This window comes from Phlebotomus papatasi, chromosome 2 (assembly GCF_024763615.1).
Source record: "Phlebotomus papatasi isolate M1 chromosome 2, Ppap_2.1, whole genome shotgun sequence".
Taxonomy (NCBI): Eukaryota; Metazoa; Arthropoda; class Insecta; order Diptera; family Psychodidae; genus Phlebotomus; species Phlebotomus papatasi.
The window spans coordinates 105,896,883-105,913,404 of record NC_077223.1 but is presented as its reverse complement, the minus strand read 5'-3'; the positions used below and the strand labels follow the sequence as shown (position 1 = coordinate 105,913,404).

The window sequence follows — 16,522 nt, the reverse complement described above, 5'->3', positions numbered from 1 at the left end:
ATTCTAATAAGTGTTAATTGGTAAAAATTAGCTAATAATTTTTAAAAAATTCTTTTGATTTGGAGCAACAATAAAGTAATAAACTTACGATCCGAGGTATACTGCCGATCGCTGGTACTCTTTCCTTATATTGTGAAACATAGAAAATTTAGTCATTACGAAGCTTCCCATGGTATCAAGCATGGAAACTTTTCCCTATATCTAATAAATATATCACGCTTCTGGATATTTAATGTAATCTTATTAAATTGATATGCAAAAAATGAGAATTAGAAAATTAAATATAGTCAAAGTCTTTGTATGATGCGAAGTCTTCTCTACATTGATCTTTGTGTGAAAAGCACTTTACTTTAGTAAGATGTTGTTCTGACTTCAAAAGCGGTAAATGCACTGTGTCGTGATATATTTTTTACTAATTAGAGGCAAAATATAAAAATAAATAAATAAAAGGATTAGTATGAATGAAAATATTCCGACTTACCAAATGGAAAAGAATGCCATTTACACGTAAAGTGAATTTAATTATTAATGAATTTTATTTTGATATGTGGTTATATGTTTTGTTTTTACTTTTGCCGCAGTTCATTTTGAGAAGAGGTCTTATGATTTTTCCTTTTCATACTGCTCTGAGAAGGAATAATATTTAGGGTTCATGTTTGTGTCAATGACTGAAACGTGGTTGGGAATATAATTTTCTTTTGTTTTTGTGGGTTTTTAGAATCCTAAAGGAAAAGTTACATCGATAAAACTAAAATGACATGAAATATTAGACATCAAGTTACATATTAAAGTCAAAAATAAATTACCATTTGGAAGGGATGACGATGGTCTTTTTGGCATCGTCATCACTTTTAGCCTTCACTTTCTCAATCTCTAATCTTACTTCCCTGGGCCCTGTATAACCTAGTTCACACAACATAGAGAAAATCCAATTTAATTTTCTTCAATCTGGTTCATTCTTTCCCACTCATGGTGCCTTGTGGAAGTTTGTGAGGGAGACAACCAACTGATTTAATAATATATTTTATACATAAAACATGTATTATGTATTTTCAGTCTTATCAACGGTATAAGAAGAACCCTCCTGTTTCTCTAATTTTCCTCTCGGAGGATACTTTGATGGAATCCCACGGTAAAATGGTTCTTTGGGAAAGAGAAGTTTATGTATATAAACTTTTGTCGGTTAAATTGAAACGAAATTGAGGGAAAAAAGAGTGAATAAACATTCCTTGTTGGTAGCTCTAGTTATTATTTTCTTTAGATTTTAAGAGTTGGTGTAAATTAGTAGCAAATCGTCCTGAATTTGCAGAATGCTCGCATTTAAACTTTTATGCGTTTATGGTTTTGGCACACCTTTTAGATCAGAGAAATTTCATGAAGTCGAAATTCGAATTCCTTTCGTTCTCACATACTTTGAATATGTCTATCTCATTCTCTTGTACTCTTCTTCTTCTTTCAAACATCACTCCAAATTCAATTTAGCTCAATCGAATTTGGTATGCGAAAGAATGAGATAGTCATATGCAAAACTTGTGAGAAAGGGATTCGAATTTCGACTTCATGAAATTTTCCTGATCTAAAAAGTATGCTGGAGTCATTAGTACACCTTTTAGCTCGGTTTAATTTCATGAAATCAAAATTCGCGTCCCTTTTTTTCTCAAAAGATTTGAATAAGTCTATTACACTCTTTCGGTCTCAAAATTGGACTTAACTAAATTCAATTTGGTGTGATGTTCAAAGGAAGAAGAAGAGTGCGATAGAGTAGGATAGATATACACAAAGCTTTGAAGAATGAAAGAGATGTGAATTTTGACTTTATGAAATTTTCCTGATTTAAAAGGTGTGCCGGAGCCATTAAAACCTTCAAAACTTCTTGTGAGTTAATTTTTACGTTTATGACTCTGGCACACCTTTTAGATCAGAAAAATTTCATAAAGTCGAAATTCGAATCCCTTTCTTTCTCAAGTGTTTTGCATATGACTATCTCATTCTTTCACATACCAAATTCAATTGAGCTAAATTTAAATTGGAGTGATGTTTAAAAGAAGAAGAAGAATGCGAGAGAATGAGATAGACATTATGCAAAACATGTGAGAAAGGAAAAGATTCGAATTTTGACTTCATGAAATTTTCCTGATCTAAAAGGTGTGCCGGAGCCATTACGAAAGAATTTCTAGTACTAGTTTTGGTAACTATCAGGCAGATGGATGAGTAAACAAACGGCGTAACGTAATTTTCAAGAAATCTGTTGATTTACAAAGATAGGTTACAAAAATTGATCTCTAAACGTGTTGAAAGTAGTAACTTCAAAGCATATAAAAATCAAAGGAATATACAGTATTGCTTTATTGTGAAGCTCCTTTTCGACCAATGAAAAACAAAATTGACAAAAATACTTAACTTCCGCTTTTCTACCATTTTTTTTACACCTTTTCCTAACCACAGTGTATTGCCTGGAGGAATTGAAAAATATATATAGTATTGAAATATATATGTTATCAGAGAGGAAAAGCTCAATGTGGGGAAATTCAATTGTACAATTGAAGCGATGTGTAGAATATTGAATTAGTAGAGAGTGGATATTATGGATTGAGCACTTGTTGTGTGCATTCACCAACAATAGAGTGCGATGGCGGGAATAGAAAGTGCTCAACATCATCATCAAATGTCCGCCCATGAATCATTGCAGTGCCATTCAATCGATTAATATTGCATTTCGTTAGTAAGCTTTCATATCAAAATTTTCTCTGAATTAGACAAAGAGAAACTACAGGGAGTTCCGCTTTGAAAGAATTTTTCAAGACCGATAAAAGACCGCAAATTAACTCCAGTGACACAGTAAAATTGCATATCTGCAGGAGATATCTTTGCTATGAGTTCTCGAAACGCCGTGATGTATGCAAGATATTTTCGGCACCAACGGTTCATAAGAAATGTATTTTAAATTTACCGCGTGAAAAAAAAAGAATACAATAAGGAGCATTTCAAAAATTAGTTTATAAATGAGCTCCCAATTGTAGGCAATAATATCAGTCCGTTGTGTCTCAAGCCGGAACTCCCTGTAATATCATTAATTCATAACACTATTGAAACAATTTTAATCTTTTATTTTGTGCCTTTGTTCTTATTCGTATTGGTTAGATTCAAGGATTTACGGCGTTTCTTATTGCTTTGAATTCAATTTTTTCTCACGCCCGTTACGTAGGCAAAACCGTTTTTACAATTTTTGTCACTTCAACGACTATTTATCTGATTCTACTGAACCGATTGAATACTTTATAGGGGGGGGGGGGGGGAAGTGGAAGGTGTTTAAATTTTCAACAACTCTCTAGAACATAAGAAGTTCGTAAAACCGACACCAGAGGTCCCTGTGGTCTCAATGTTAGAAAACATAGGAAATCGCAATTTTCAGCAAACTTTAAACAAAAAATAAAGATTTGAAGATTTATGTTATGATTCAAATAGAGACACAATTTCTTTGTTCTAATATAAATGAAATGCACTTTCCTCTGCCTGCAGTTATTTCAGCAAAGAGTCGACTTGTCATGTCATATCCACTTACAGCAAGAAAAATAATGATCCTGCTAAATGTACATATCGCTCATTCAGTATCACAGAAACATAATTCGACATAATTTTCGTTTTAGCGTTGATTGTTCTGCCATTTCGAATTTCGATATTCGTAACACTTCAATCGTCAACAATGTCAACAACAGTGTGCAAACATTTGCTGCAAAAAGTGAATTTTTGTGTAGTTTTGTGGAATTTCAGGATCGCAGAACGTTTTAATTGCAATTTCATTTAAATAAATGTCCTTTTCATTAACTTGCTCACTTTTGTGTAACTCGTCGGTTTAAACGTTCAAACTTCCAACGGTTTTTTTTTTAGGTAAGTTCTCTCTGATATACCTTCGAATCAGTAAAGGAAAAACCTCAACCGGAGAGAGTTCTCAAATCGGGAAGGTTATTACTAAACGAGAGGTATATTTCTCAATGAATGGGGTCATGTTTGGTCTTATTGGTAAGGTCTTCGAATTTATGACAAGTGTGAACCGATTCAAATCGGTTGTGAACTGGGTCATAAGTTTAAAAAAAATTGTTCAAAAATCAATTTTATTACTCCTAAACTATTTCGGGCGATCTTTTTGCAGTAATTAATGAATCGGTTCAAATAGGTTCCGAACCGGTAATGAACCAATTATGATCTGACAAGTAATTTTTGTTAGAAAACCAATTTTATTACTCTTAAAACTATTTTGGGGAATCTTTTGAGTGATTCATGAATCGATTCAAATCGATTAGAAACCGGTAAACGATAAATGATGCGAAAGTACTCTTGAAGTATTGCATCTAAGTCATGAGATTGAGCACTTCGCAAAGCCTACAAAGCTTTGCCACCAATTTTTATTTTATTTTTTCAATATTTTAAAAGTGAGTTATAATCAAATGAAACATAGCATTAAATAGGGTAAGTGTGCCAAATTCCGGCCAGATTGCAGTTTCGGCCATATTTTTTGTTCCTCGAATTTCCATGAATTTTTAATTTTTGCATAATCTTGAGATTGTACAATGCAAAAAATAACAAAAAATGTCGCTTCGACGAGCAAGATGATCTGAAAATGAAAGAATTCTAAAAGGGTGAGGAACTATGAGAATGAAGGTGGTCGAAATAGGCCACCAATGCTATGTCTACATTTTTATTCATTTTAAAATGTATTAAGAATGATTTTAGAGAATATGAAGACGATAATCTGTGTACAAGGTTCCAAGCAACACTCCTTATAAAAGAGTAACAAAAATATTAAATTTTTATTAAAAATATTACATTTCAAATTTGAGACTTTGTCGCTTGCATGCAACTATGTCGAAATTTAGCACACTTACCCTAGTTCTTCTAGATTATCACATCTAAGTCAAGAATTCAATTACTTTGCACAGTTAGGACGGATTGTTACATATTTTATATGAAATTTTCCATGAACCTAAACTAGAATATCAAAAAATAATTTCAGAAATGTTTTGAAATAAAAAAATGTATTAATGAATTTGATCCTTTAGTTTTAGTCATTTTTTTAAAAATAAAATAGCCATATGTCTCTGTAGTACCATACGAGCGATGAGCATAGTGAGAGGATGAGAAGGAGCAAAAATTTGAAGTATCATGAAGTTGAGGGTGTGCAAAGGTCGAACATCATCATGTGCAGTGCTCTTTCTTCATCATCTCATATTCCATTCAGATGAGAGAAATATTTACTTAGGAATCTCAATGCACAAAAGCCCAAGGTATAAATGGGGGATACATTAGTGGTCTGAAAGTTCTGTGATGAAAGAAGTTGAATCGTGGACAGAGGGATCCATGTAATAGAACTGTGCAATGTGCAATAATAAACATTGCGAATGGAGTGTGTCTGTGGCATCAAATAGACATTTATAGAATATTGATGTCACTGTAAATATGTTTCTAGGATGCAATCCACTCTTGTATTATTCCGCAGCATCATCTATCTCGGTCAATTTGATCCCTCTTGGGAATCATTGTACTACTTCAAATCTATGTTTGGTTCATACATATTGCATAGCATAAGTATACTTGAAGGTAATTAAATTGCAAAGACAATTTAAATCATAATACAATGCACAAGACAGAATGGGAGGTAATGTTGACCTCATTGACCCAGGGACATAAAGGATTTTCGAATAATAGGCAATGCAATAGTTAAAGCTTCAATTAAACTACCCAAGCATTGCTCTTGGATAAAATCTTAATTAGAGAATTTGGAATTTTATCAATATTTCAAAGATGAATGGATCATATTAATATTATTATTAATAATAAATATAAAATAAATATATTTCTAATTCAGATCTTTGTGTATAGACAATTTTATTGCTTTGAGAGCAAATTCTACTTAGTCTAGGCTTAATGTAAATTGTAGTTAAAATAATGATTTGACTAAATTGTATCAGTATCCCACTAACTAAAACGTCTCTCGGCTTAAGCCGAGTCAGGAATTAGTCAGGAATTAATAAAAATGTAATCGGATCATTATTTTGATTATAATTACGTTAAGTCATCTCTCGGCTTAAACCATAAGTGTGTCTAGAGCATTAGAACCTAAATATACTCAGCCTTATCCTCTAAAACACTTAACTTGTAAAATTTGGCAGTAAAGGATTTTGTAAAGGAAATTTATGTAAAGGACTTCTAATCGATGAACCTAAGGGCCTTGACAGACCTGAGGATTAGCCAAGAGACGGCTTAGCGTAATTATATTCGATATAACAGTTAAATTTAATTTCCATCATTTTCCACTAGTCGTCTCTCGGCTTAAATCGTAAGTGTGTCTCGGGCTTAAGTTACCTGCTTTACGAACTTTTTACAACTGAACAAAATAATTGGAAAAGAGCTGTAACCTGTAATAGCTTTTCTCGGGAATCTTCAACTCTGAACTTTTGGATGTTCAATTATATCTCAAATTTACCATTTTATTGCAGTAAGATTAAACTTTAAAATACTTCAAACAATATGCTAATATAAAAAGTTTAATCCTGAAAAATGGAAATATTTTTACTAGCAGCAATACCTTTTACACAGCAATGAGAAAATGAGAAAGTGAAATTTCATACCATAAACTAAAATGTCACATGGAGTGTGCGTTTATGGAGAAATGGGGAAAATTTCCTTTTTTGTGAGAAAAGGTGTGTGTGAGTTTTCATATAACAAAAGGAAGAGGTTGGGATAATGAGAAAGAGAGGGAAAATTAGAAAGCAAGTTAATAATAAAAGTAATTTTCTCAATTTTCATGAGCTATAAAAAGATAGAGAGACACATTGTGAGGAATAATGGGCAGAGAGAAAATGTAAAATGAAGAAAATAAAAAATAATTAATTTCGAGAGTGAAATTTTGCAAAGACTTTTTCATCAAGTTTTTTTTGCGAACTCCTTTTAGTTTAAAATGAATTGAAAAGATTTCATAACACGAGGGAAATAATATTGGAATTATGTTTAGACTTAGATTTAGATTGGAATATTACATTGTTTTGACACCCAAAAATGCGTATGTAACGGAGGCAGCCAAAAACCCGAACGCCAAAATCCCGAAAACCAAAATCTGAAAGCGAAAATCCGAAAGTCAAAATCCCGAAAACTAAATGTCAAAACGAAAATCCCGAACGAAAAAATCTCGAAAGCCAAAATCCGAAAGCCAAAATCCCGAAAACCAAAATCTGAAAGCGAAAATCCCAAAAGCCAAAATCCTGGAAGCCAAAATGTGAAAGCCAAAATATGAAAGCCAAAATTCCAAAAGCCAATATCCCGAAAGCCAAAATCCCAAAAGCCAAAATCCCGAAAGCCAAAATCCGAAAGCGAAAATCCCAATAGCCAAAATCCCGAAAGCCAAAATTAATTTTTATTACTCTTAAAGCTATTTTGGGGGATCCTTTGAGTGATTCATGAATCGGTTCAAATCGGTTGTGAACCGTTAATGAACTGGTTATGAACCGATAAGTCATTTTTGTCAGAAAATCACTTTTATTACTCTTAAAACTATTTCGAGCGCTCTTTTGAGTGATTTGTGAATCGGTTAAAATCGGTTAAGAACCGGTAAACGGAAATGATGCGAAAATGCCTTTGAGATACAGCATCTAAATCACGATTTCGAGCGCCTTTTAACTACCATAAAATCAGTAGGTAATCCATAAAAAGAAAATTAATCCACAAAATGTAAATAAATGTGAAAATTAAATGATAACAAACACCAAAATACATGTGCAGCATAATTTTTCTGAGAATCATCTTAGAAATATTATATTTATTTACATGAAAAACTCGTAGATGCGGCATTTGTGTGTCAGAAGTAAAATTAATAATAATACGAAGCGATCAATCTCGAGAATTTCCACTTGAATTAATCAATTTTCTATTTTTATTACAATACACACAAATAATACCAACTTCTCGACCTAACTATTTTCATCACATTCTATTTTTTGTTTTAATTTTTTTTCCTTCCAATTGATTAATTTCCAATAAATTTCTTTCATTTCCTCACACACACTAATCTAAAGTTGCAAGCTTTTAGAATTAAATTAAAAAGCAACAGAAGATTTTTTTTCTTAGTTATTATTTTGCAGGAGGAACATTGTTTAACTATCGTGTAACTTTTCCATCTTTCTAATTGAAATAGTTTATAAAGTGGCATATTTCCACGATTATTATAACTTTTGCATAACACATTTAATTAGGGGCTATATGTTGCGAACAAAGTACATTTTGCTGTACCTACAACTTGAAAGTTTGCAAAACAATAATTTAAAGTCGTTTTATACGGCTGTATCAAAATAATCAATATGGAATTTTTGTCAAAGAGAAATCTAAAAGATAACAAGATTGAAGAACATTCAAATAAATTGGCAATTTCCTTCATTTATTCAATAAAGTTATTCAATTCTTTACTTTATATGGCTCACGAAATCAATCACTGATTGTTTTGATATCCAGGAAAATTGTTATACGTGTTCGACTAGCACATAAATTTACGAAATTTATGTGAGACGCTTTTCAGGAAAGGTGTTTACCTTCGTTCTCTCTTTTTGGATTATCCCCACAATATGCTGAACATAAATCAAGAGTTAAAATGTTGGGACTTACCTTAAAATCAATATATCCATTTTTATCCATATCAAACGTTCGGAAAACATGATCACAAAACTCTTCGGCATTCCCAGATGGAAAGAACATTTTGTACATGTCGACAAATTTGGCTGGAGTTAGTCGACCATTCGGACAGTCTTGCTGTAAGAAAAAATTAATATATTTGAATTGATAAAAATAAGGTTCAGTCTGATATATTCAGCAGAGTGTACTTAGAGTATGGAATATTTTGAGGTTTAGGGCCTCGACAGACTTGAGGATTAGCCGAGAGACGACTTAGCGTAATTATATCCGAAATAATGGTTAAACCGCATTTGTATCATTTTCCACTAAGCCGTTTCTCGGCTTAAGTCGTAAGTGTGTCGAGGGCATTAGGCTGGAATTAACAATTTATAAATAACAAGAAAGTAGGGGAAAGTGCGCTGGGTTTGACAAGACATTTAAGGCATTGGACTAGCTTTTTAAATATAATATTATAATGGGTCTAATTTATTAGAAACATGTGCCTCCTTCAGGCTTGAGGCTTTTAGAGCCTCTTTCAGGCTTGATATGTGCAAAATTTCACTTGAAAATTAAGAAAATTGGATGAGAAATTCATAAAAGTGTCTGAAAATCTTTAAAGTCGATTTTCTCGGAAACTATAAGAGATAGAGGCCTGAAACTTTACATCCATTTAGAGAAACATTAGAAACATGTTTAAAAGAAAAAAAAATTTTTCTCGAAGCTTGAGCCGTCAGAAGGTAGGGCGCTTTCCCCTATGCATAATTCTAAGTCAATTCCCCAAAAAAACCTTTACTATTTTGAGATTATAAAAATTAAACCACATAGGGGAAAGGCTCATAATTTAGTCCAGTTTCTTATTTTGGACACTTTGAGGATAAAATTGGACACTAAAAATAAATTGATTAAAATTGTGGATTTTTATTCCAATATTTGATGAATAATGAATTCTATCTAAATATTTGTTCTTTTTGGAAGATTTTGACACTAAATACGTTAAATTTGGAATATGATTTGAGTTAAAATTGGTTTGTTGAAAATTCAGTGTGAGTAATTGCTTACGAGAAATATGACAGAACTTCGTGTTTACTTCAGTCTTATTTAACTGTGGTGAAGTACTAACAATGTTTCTTCGCTTTTTTTGAGTGATATTATTAAATATTCATTGAATATTGTGTTAATTCACATTAGTTGTGATTTGTACATTTGACCTGAAGTGAGATTTGCCTTGTGAATTCGATTTTTCGTGTGAAAAATGGGAATTTTTTTTTTTTAATTTACCAGTGAGGTGATACTCCTTATTTTCAAAGTAAAAAAAAATGTTTAATTTAAAATTGTTGAATTTCAAGATGTTGAATTTGGAATTGTTGAATTTAAAAATTGTTGAATTTTTATGTGTAAACTCAAAAATTGTTGAATTCTGTTTATTGTTGAATTTTCTTTTCATTTCGAAGATTTTGATTTTTTTGCCTTTCTAGACATTTTTATTGGTTTTTCCAGTACTCGTGATCCCCCCTAATGCGAAATAAGTACATTTGCTGCTCGGATCTTCACGATATACTTATTATGCATATAAATATTTGATGTTCCATGTGACTTTTGCCCAAAGAAAAGCATCTCGACTGAAGTATAAGTCTTAATTGAAAATTCAACAATTTTTACACCACTTTTGTTTAAAAATTAACAACTTTGGTTGAAATACACAAGGCTTCACACTATAATAGTGTTAAAAATTATGATCAAATTATAATAGTGTTAATTTTTGATCATATGACTAAAAATACCATAAAGTTGTGTATTTTTTCACACTATAATAATGTGAAAAACTGTAATCATACTATAATAGTGGTAATTTTTAGAACTCGTCAAACAGTTTTAAATCACGAAACATTGTTGAAAAATTTTTATGATTATAACAGTGAGAAATTTTGCACAGATCGCAATTAAATAATTAATTTATCCGATTTCACACTATTATAGTGTTAAAATTCTACACATTTTCAAATTAAACAATATTTTTGAAAATTTTTCAACTATAATAGTGGTAATTTTCAATCACGTGACAATAAATTACCAAATTATTATGCATTTTTTAAACATTTTTAAATCAAATTGAAATGGTCGATTTGACACTATTATAGTAGTAAAATTTTACACATTTTTTTACTGTGTTGGACAGGTGTTTTTCTCACGAAATTTCGTGAAGTTTTAACTTTTGTGATGACTAGGTTGGACAAATGCCTAGAAAAACAAAGGAGCATCATCTCTATGAAAGAGACGTAGCGATAAAAACCTTGAAAGGCTCCCGGAAAGGTCAGGGAATGAGCGGATCCGCACGTACTTGGAGTTGGAAGAAAGTGGAAACGTGGAAAGTGGAACGTGGAAAGTTTCCGGGCTTCTTGTGACATTCTGCGTTTCCCATACATGAACAGGAAGAGGACTTGGTATTTACCAATTAAATTAAAATTAAAAAAAATAGGTAACAAGTTCTCCTAAGAAGAAAAACCAAACCCCACATTGACATCCTGATAGTGATGAGTGATATGTATCCCTTAAACTTCACGATCCCTAAGAGTAATTGCAAGAACATTATTTAGTCGACCACTGAAGAAGGTCCACATCAGGACCAAAAGCTCTGGGCAAGACGAAAAAAGTGTTTTCATCTTAGGGTGACCCCTTTTTCACTGGCGAGCACCAGAAAGTCCCTCTCAAAGTACATTGCGCCAGTTCATCATCATTAATTCTTCTCATAGTTCTTGCCCTTCGGGAATTCTTCAAATGTCTTTTTCACGTCATCTGGTTTGTCGAAACCACATTTTTTGTTATTCTTTTGCATTGTATAATCTCTGGATTATGTAAAAACTAAAAATTCATGGAAATTTGAGGAACAAAAAGGTGGCCGAAATTGCAAGCTGGCCGGAATTTGGCGCACTTACCCTACCAAGTTTGTAATAGTTTACTCTAATGAATTTAATTTGAGTATTCTTGGTCGGTGGCAGCCAAAATCCCGAAAGCCAAAATCCCGAAAGCCAAAATCCCGAACGCCAAAATCCCGAACGCCAAAATCCCGAATGTTCAAAATCCTGAAAGGGATGAAATTATACTGGGGAAAATGTTTAGAATATTTTTTTCAAGACACAGAAGATTTCCCTTTGTCTCCAGAAAGCGTGGGTGCAATCGTGGGAGTAGCTATGACACTTTTAAAAATTCGAGATTTTGGCTTTCGGGATTTTGGCCCATTCAGGATTTTGGCTTCCGGGATTTTGGCGTACGGGATTTTGGCTTTCGGGATTTTGGCTTTCGGGATTTTGACCGGAACCCTTCTTGGTACATTGTTCAAATGGGTTAATCTTGAAAATTGATAAACAAAGCGACAAATAAAATCTGATTCCTTGGACGATAGGGAGCCAAAATACATAACTTTTAATAGAGGGATTATATATAACTACGTTGGTAAATTCGAGTAATAAATACAAGTATGAGTGATGATGATGAAATGAAGTAAATATAATGTGGAGGAAGAAAAATACGATAGAATTTATCAAAGCTAAACTTGTTCCTATATTTTATATATCTTAGTCACTCTTGTCATGTACTCCCAGTTGTATTGAGATTTTCTGATGCAAATTGAAATTTTATCCAAGTCGAAGAAATATTTTATTCATCCTCCTTTCAAAATCAATACTTTAAGAAAGTGAGTATTTCCGTGACACTTTTTTCCTAACTGCGTGATTTTCATACATAAGAATTTTCTGTAATATTATGAATCCCACTCCTTTATTATGTATTATAATTTGTAAGAAATGTGGCGTATATTCAATTATTACAGATCCTTGCTCTTTGACGAACTGTAATTTCTTTGTGCAAATTCCTACTTTAATTCCAAATCATTGGTCTTCCTTGCAAATTCATCTGAACAATATAAGGTTCCAATTTGTGCCATAAAATCAAAGAGAAAGTTTAATGGCATCCACATAAATTCAGGCTGAGGAAATTGAAATATTCATGTGGTTACCGAGTAAGGAAGAAAAGACCGCGATTGTAGAAGCCAGAAGCCAAAGGAAAGTGAGAAGTTAGTTTAAAGAGAAAAGCCTAATTACCCTTTTTGTACGCCATTCTTTCCGGAAATGACAGAAGGAAAAAGGACTTCTGTAAGGACGTTTTGTTTCATCTCAAGCACAAAATTCCTTCATAGCTTTTTTCATCCAGTCACCCAAATACATTTTTTATGCAATGTTGCGGAGGCTTCTGAAGACATTGAGTAAATGCAGAAGCTTACGTTTGGTATGTACTCAAACCTTATGCTGTGTTAAGCAAAAACAAGTCTATTTGTTTATATATCTCACTGGTTCTATGTCCATAATTTGAAATTGTTTTATCAACAAATTATTACAAACTTACGAAGATTGCTAAGACTGAATTAATAGTATAATAATTTCACTCATTTCACTAAATAAAATAGATTAGGGTAAATTGATACAAGTTGGGCATAGTGTTACAAATTGGACAATTCACCGGTACAAGTTGGACAGGGATTTTTTCTTGATATATACAGTACTAATTTTTTTAAGCACAAGGAAACGAATTATAAAACTAAAGCATTAAAAATATACAAATAAAAATGAAGTACTAAATTTATCAAGAAAAAAAACCCTGTCCAACTTGTACCATGGTCCAACTTGTACCACTTTACCCTATAGTATTTTATTCCCAATTTAGTTGAAATGTACTTTGAAAAGAAACTCGTTATTGATTCGAATGATTTCAGATTCACTTTTCGAAGAGACTAGCCCTTCCGAAGCCAAGCCACTGGAAGTCTAAAGTGCAGTTCACATATTCGCCACTTTAGCGCTGGCTGTTTTTCTATTTCGAATTTTCGGTATTCCTAACAATACCGACTAATCTGTTAGGGATCTATCTAGACGAAGTGTTGTCCATTTGTTTCTGCACAAAACAGTTCTAAAATTGTTCAAAAATGTTTGTGAATTACTGAATAAACTTGCTCTTTTTTGAGTAAGGCGTCTTCTATACGGGGGGATTTCGAAATACACTCTCCTGTATTATACTCCGGTGAGTCTCGGGAAATCTCCCCTAGTGGTTCATGCCTGAGATAAATTTTCTCCCTTTCTGTTATAAATTCTCCATGTGTGCTCTAACTAAAATAAATAGTCTGGAAGACTCTATTTTATTTCGAAACGTTTCAAACGTCAATGACACAGTATTTTACAATCAAAGAATGTGTTAAAGAGTGTGGTAAAGTTAATATTCATGCCTGGTGACGAACACTTTATAAGGAAGAGGAGATGGGGCACCCAACCTCTATATCAAAACCGTCCTAACACAGGATTTTATGCCAATATTGTTGCTAAATTAAGAAAATATCCTAAGTTTTTATTTTTCTATAAATCAACTTTATTCTATTTAACTATTTCGACTATTTCTTTATTTCTATTTAAGGATGTCTATTTAACAATTCGACCATATTCTAATAAAGATTAAACGATACATTCAGAAGAGTGATCGATACCGTGTCCCCATTTGACCTGCATTTCGACTTTTTTGAAAATATTTCACGAGAAAAACATCTCTTGAAAAACAAACAAAATTTAAAATCGCTTGAAATGTCAAAGTATTCGAACATAAACAAATTGAGCTTTCGAAGAGGGAGGTTTTAAGCGCCGAAAGATAGGCAAAAATGCACCGGTCTAAAGCTCAGTGGGGGGACTTTTGTGTCAAAATGGCGATTTCGAAATAAAATCCCCTCGTTTAGATGCTGCCTAACTGGTCAGTTTATAAGTTCGAAATTCCTACAGATTTTTAGGTAAGTTCTTTCTGGTATACCATTCATTCTGGTATACCAAGATCGATTTCGAAAGCTGAAAACAAAACATTTTCACTTCTAACTTTTGTTCGTGTAGTAGCTGCAGTATTTTTAATTCGAATTTCGAAGTTCCTTGAGTGTCTGTCTCCACTTTGCTATATGAAAAAAGCAATGACATAGAGGGGACGTAGGTGCTCTTCAATAATTTCACATTTGAACAAGGCTCTTCAGGCTAAAAGTAGTTTTGTTTTTGCCAAACAGACCAAAACCAAATCAATAGCTGAGATTCTTTACAATCTTTTAAGTTAATTGAATGAAGTTCAATCATTGTGTTACTGTTCTGTGTTTTCAACGATTCGAACTTGACTTTGCATTTTTCGAACATCTACCACACTCTTCCCCTACAGAAGTAGATCTTGAAAAATTCGAAAATCTATTTGAAGATCCAAAAAAAAGACTTTCTTACTTTTATATAATTCCGCAAGGTAGCTGAGATACATCCTGTTCGAATTTCGAAGTGCTTAAGTGTCAAAATGTGACGGTCTTCATATTGTTGTGAGGAATAAAACAGAACGACGACGATTACTGTTCTTGCCCCAGTATTTAATCACTCCATAATCACTGAGTAACTGTTTTGTCAGCTTTCTAAATAGAGTGATATTTGATAAATTTGCACCACCTTGTTCGAAAATTTAGCATGAAAATTCGAAATTGAATTTGAATTCTTCGATCATCAACGACTTTTTGTGCAAATAGAGTTCCATTTTCCTTTTATCCAAGACACTATTGGAGAATCAAAATCTACTTGTGTTTAGGCTCACTATGTACAAATATTAAGCCGAGACACTTGTATAAAATCAAACGGCGAATGTGAGCACACAGGCTATATATATAATATATATATTGCTCTCATTTTAGATTCATGCAATAAAAAGGTTGGCATGTAAAATGAAAGGTGGCACTTAAAAGTCTCTTACATCTTTTTCACATTTTATTTTCTAAGGGCTTCCCCACATATTTTTGCCTACATTATACACGTTTTACCTTTCTTTTTCGTATCATTCCGGTAACTTTGCTCCTCATGTGTACTTGTGCAATAGCAAAATATTTGCTAAAAGGTGAGAAGAAAAAAAAATAATTCCAGAAGAACAAGACATCCCATGAAAGTCCAATACATTTTCATTCTTTCGTATCTCTCTAGAACCTCTTGACACATTTTCTCACAGATGAGCCATATTTTCACATAATTTCCCTTGTGGAAAAAATGTGGTGAAAAGTATTCCTTGGCTTTGTGTCACACAGGAATAGGCGACAAAAGTTAGTGTGAAATTTTATTGTCAAATAATTTTAACAAATTAAATGGATTTGTTAAAGTTATGCCATGCCGTTTTTTACATTAATTGACATAAGGGAAGAGTACTAGCGATCGGCAGTGTTCCTCGTATCGTCAGGTTACTATCAGATTGTCGCACCAATTCAAATGAATTTTTTAAAATTATTAGCTACTTTTCACAATTTAACTCTCATAAGAATACAGTGCATTAGTTTAGATTTAATTTTTAAAACCAATTTTCCGTAATAAACCTGATTAAACTTGTGACGATCCGAGGTACAGAGTACATCGTTGCAATTACATCTATTTTTTATTAATTTATTCTTAAAATTTAAAATTCAAATGCGCGAATATAGTTAAATGAATCACTAGTATACCGATTAGCAGACAAAAAAATACTAAATAGTATTTTGAGGCTTATATTTTCAACTAAACATCGAGAATGTCTCTTAACATTCCGATCCGGGGTACTCTTCCCTTATCTCTTCTTATCTATATTTGAGCATAAAGGTGCTGTTTTAATGAAAAATAAATATGTTTGTCAGCCGTTTACTGTTCTCAAGTGCTTCTGTGTTATCTACTTTTCTTTGTGTTGGTACCTGTCATGACTGTTTGGGCTTAGAACATAGTGAGGACTGAGGAAAATAGTCAAGACAGGAACCAATTCAACAATACAAAGAAAAGTCGATAATTCTGATGTACTTGAGAACATCAAA

General features: G+C 32.6%; 2 protein-coding genes across 8 annotated transcripts in view; both read right to left on the bottom strand.

The window, feature by feature from the left end:
- Window positions 1-16,522, bottom strand: part of LOC129800644 (neuronal calcium sensor 2) — a 96,981-nt gene that overhangs the window by 27,480 nt on the left and 52,979 nt on the right. For all 6 annotated transcript variants that reach the window (XM_055845179.1, XM_055845182.1, XM_055845181.1 and 3 more), the window contains one exon: window positions 8,650-8,793. In XM_055845179.1, coding sequence (XP_055701154.1) covers window positions 8,650-8,793 — 144 coding nt within the window. The remainder of the gene's footprint in view (window positions 1-8,649; window positions 8,794-16,522) is intronic.
- The window catches only part of LOC129800643 (neurocalcin homolog), a 120,206-nt gene that overhangs the window by 50,708 nt on the left and 52,976 nt on the right, over window positions 1-16,522 (bottom strand). The gene's annotated exons all lie outside the window — the stretch shown is intronic.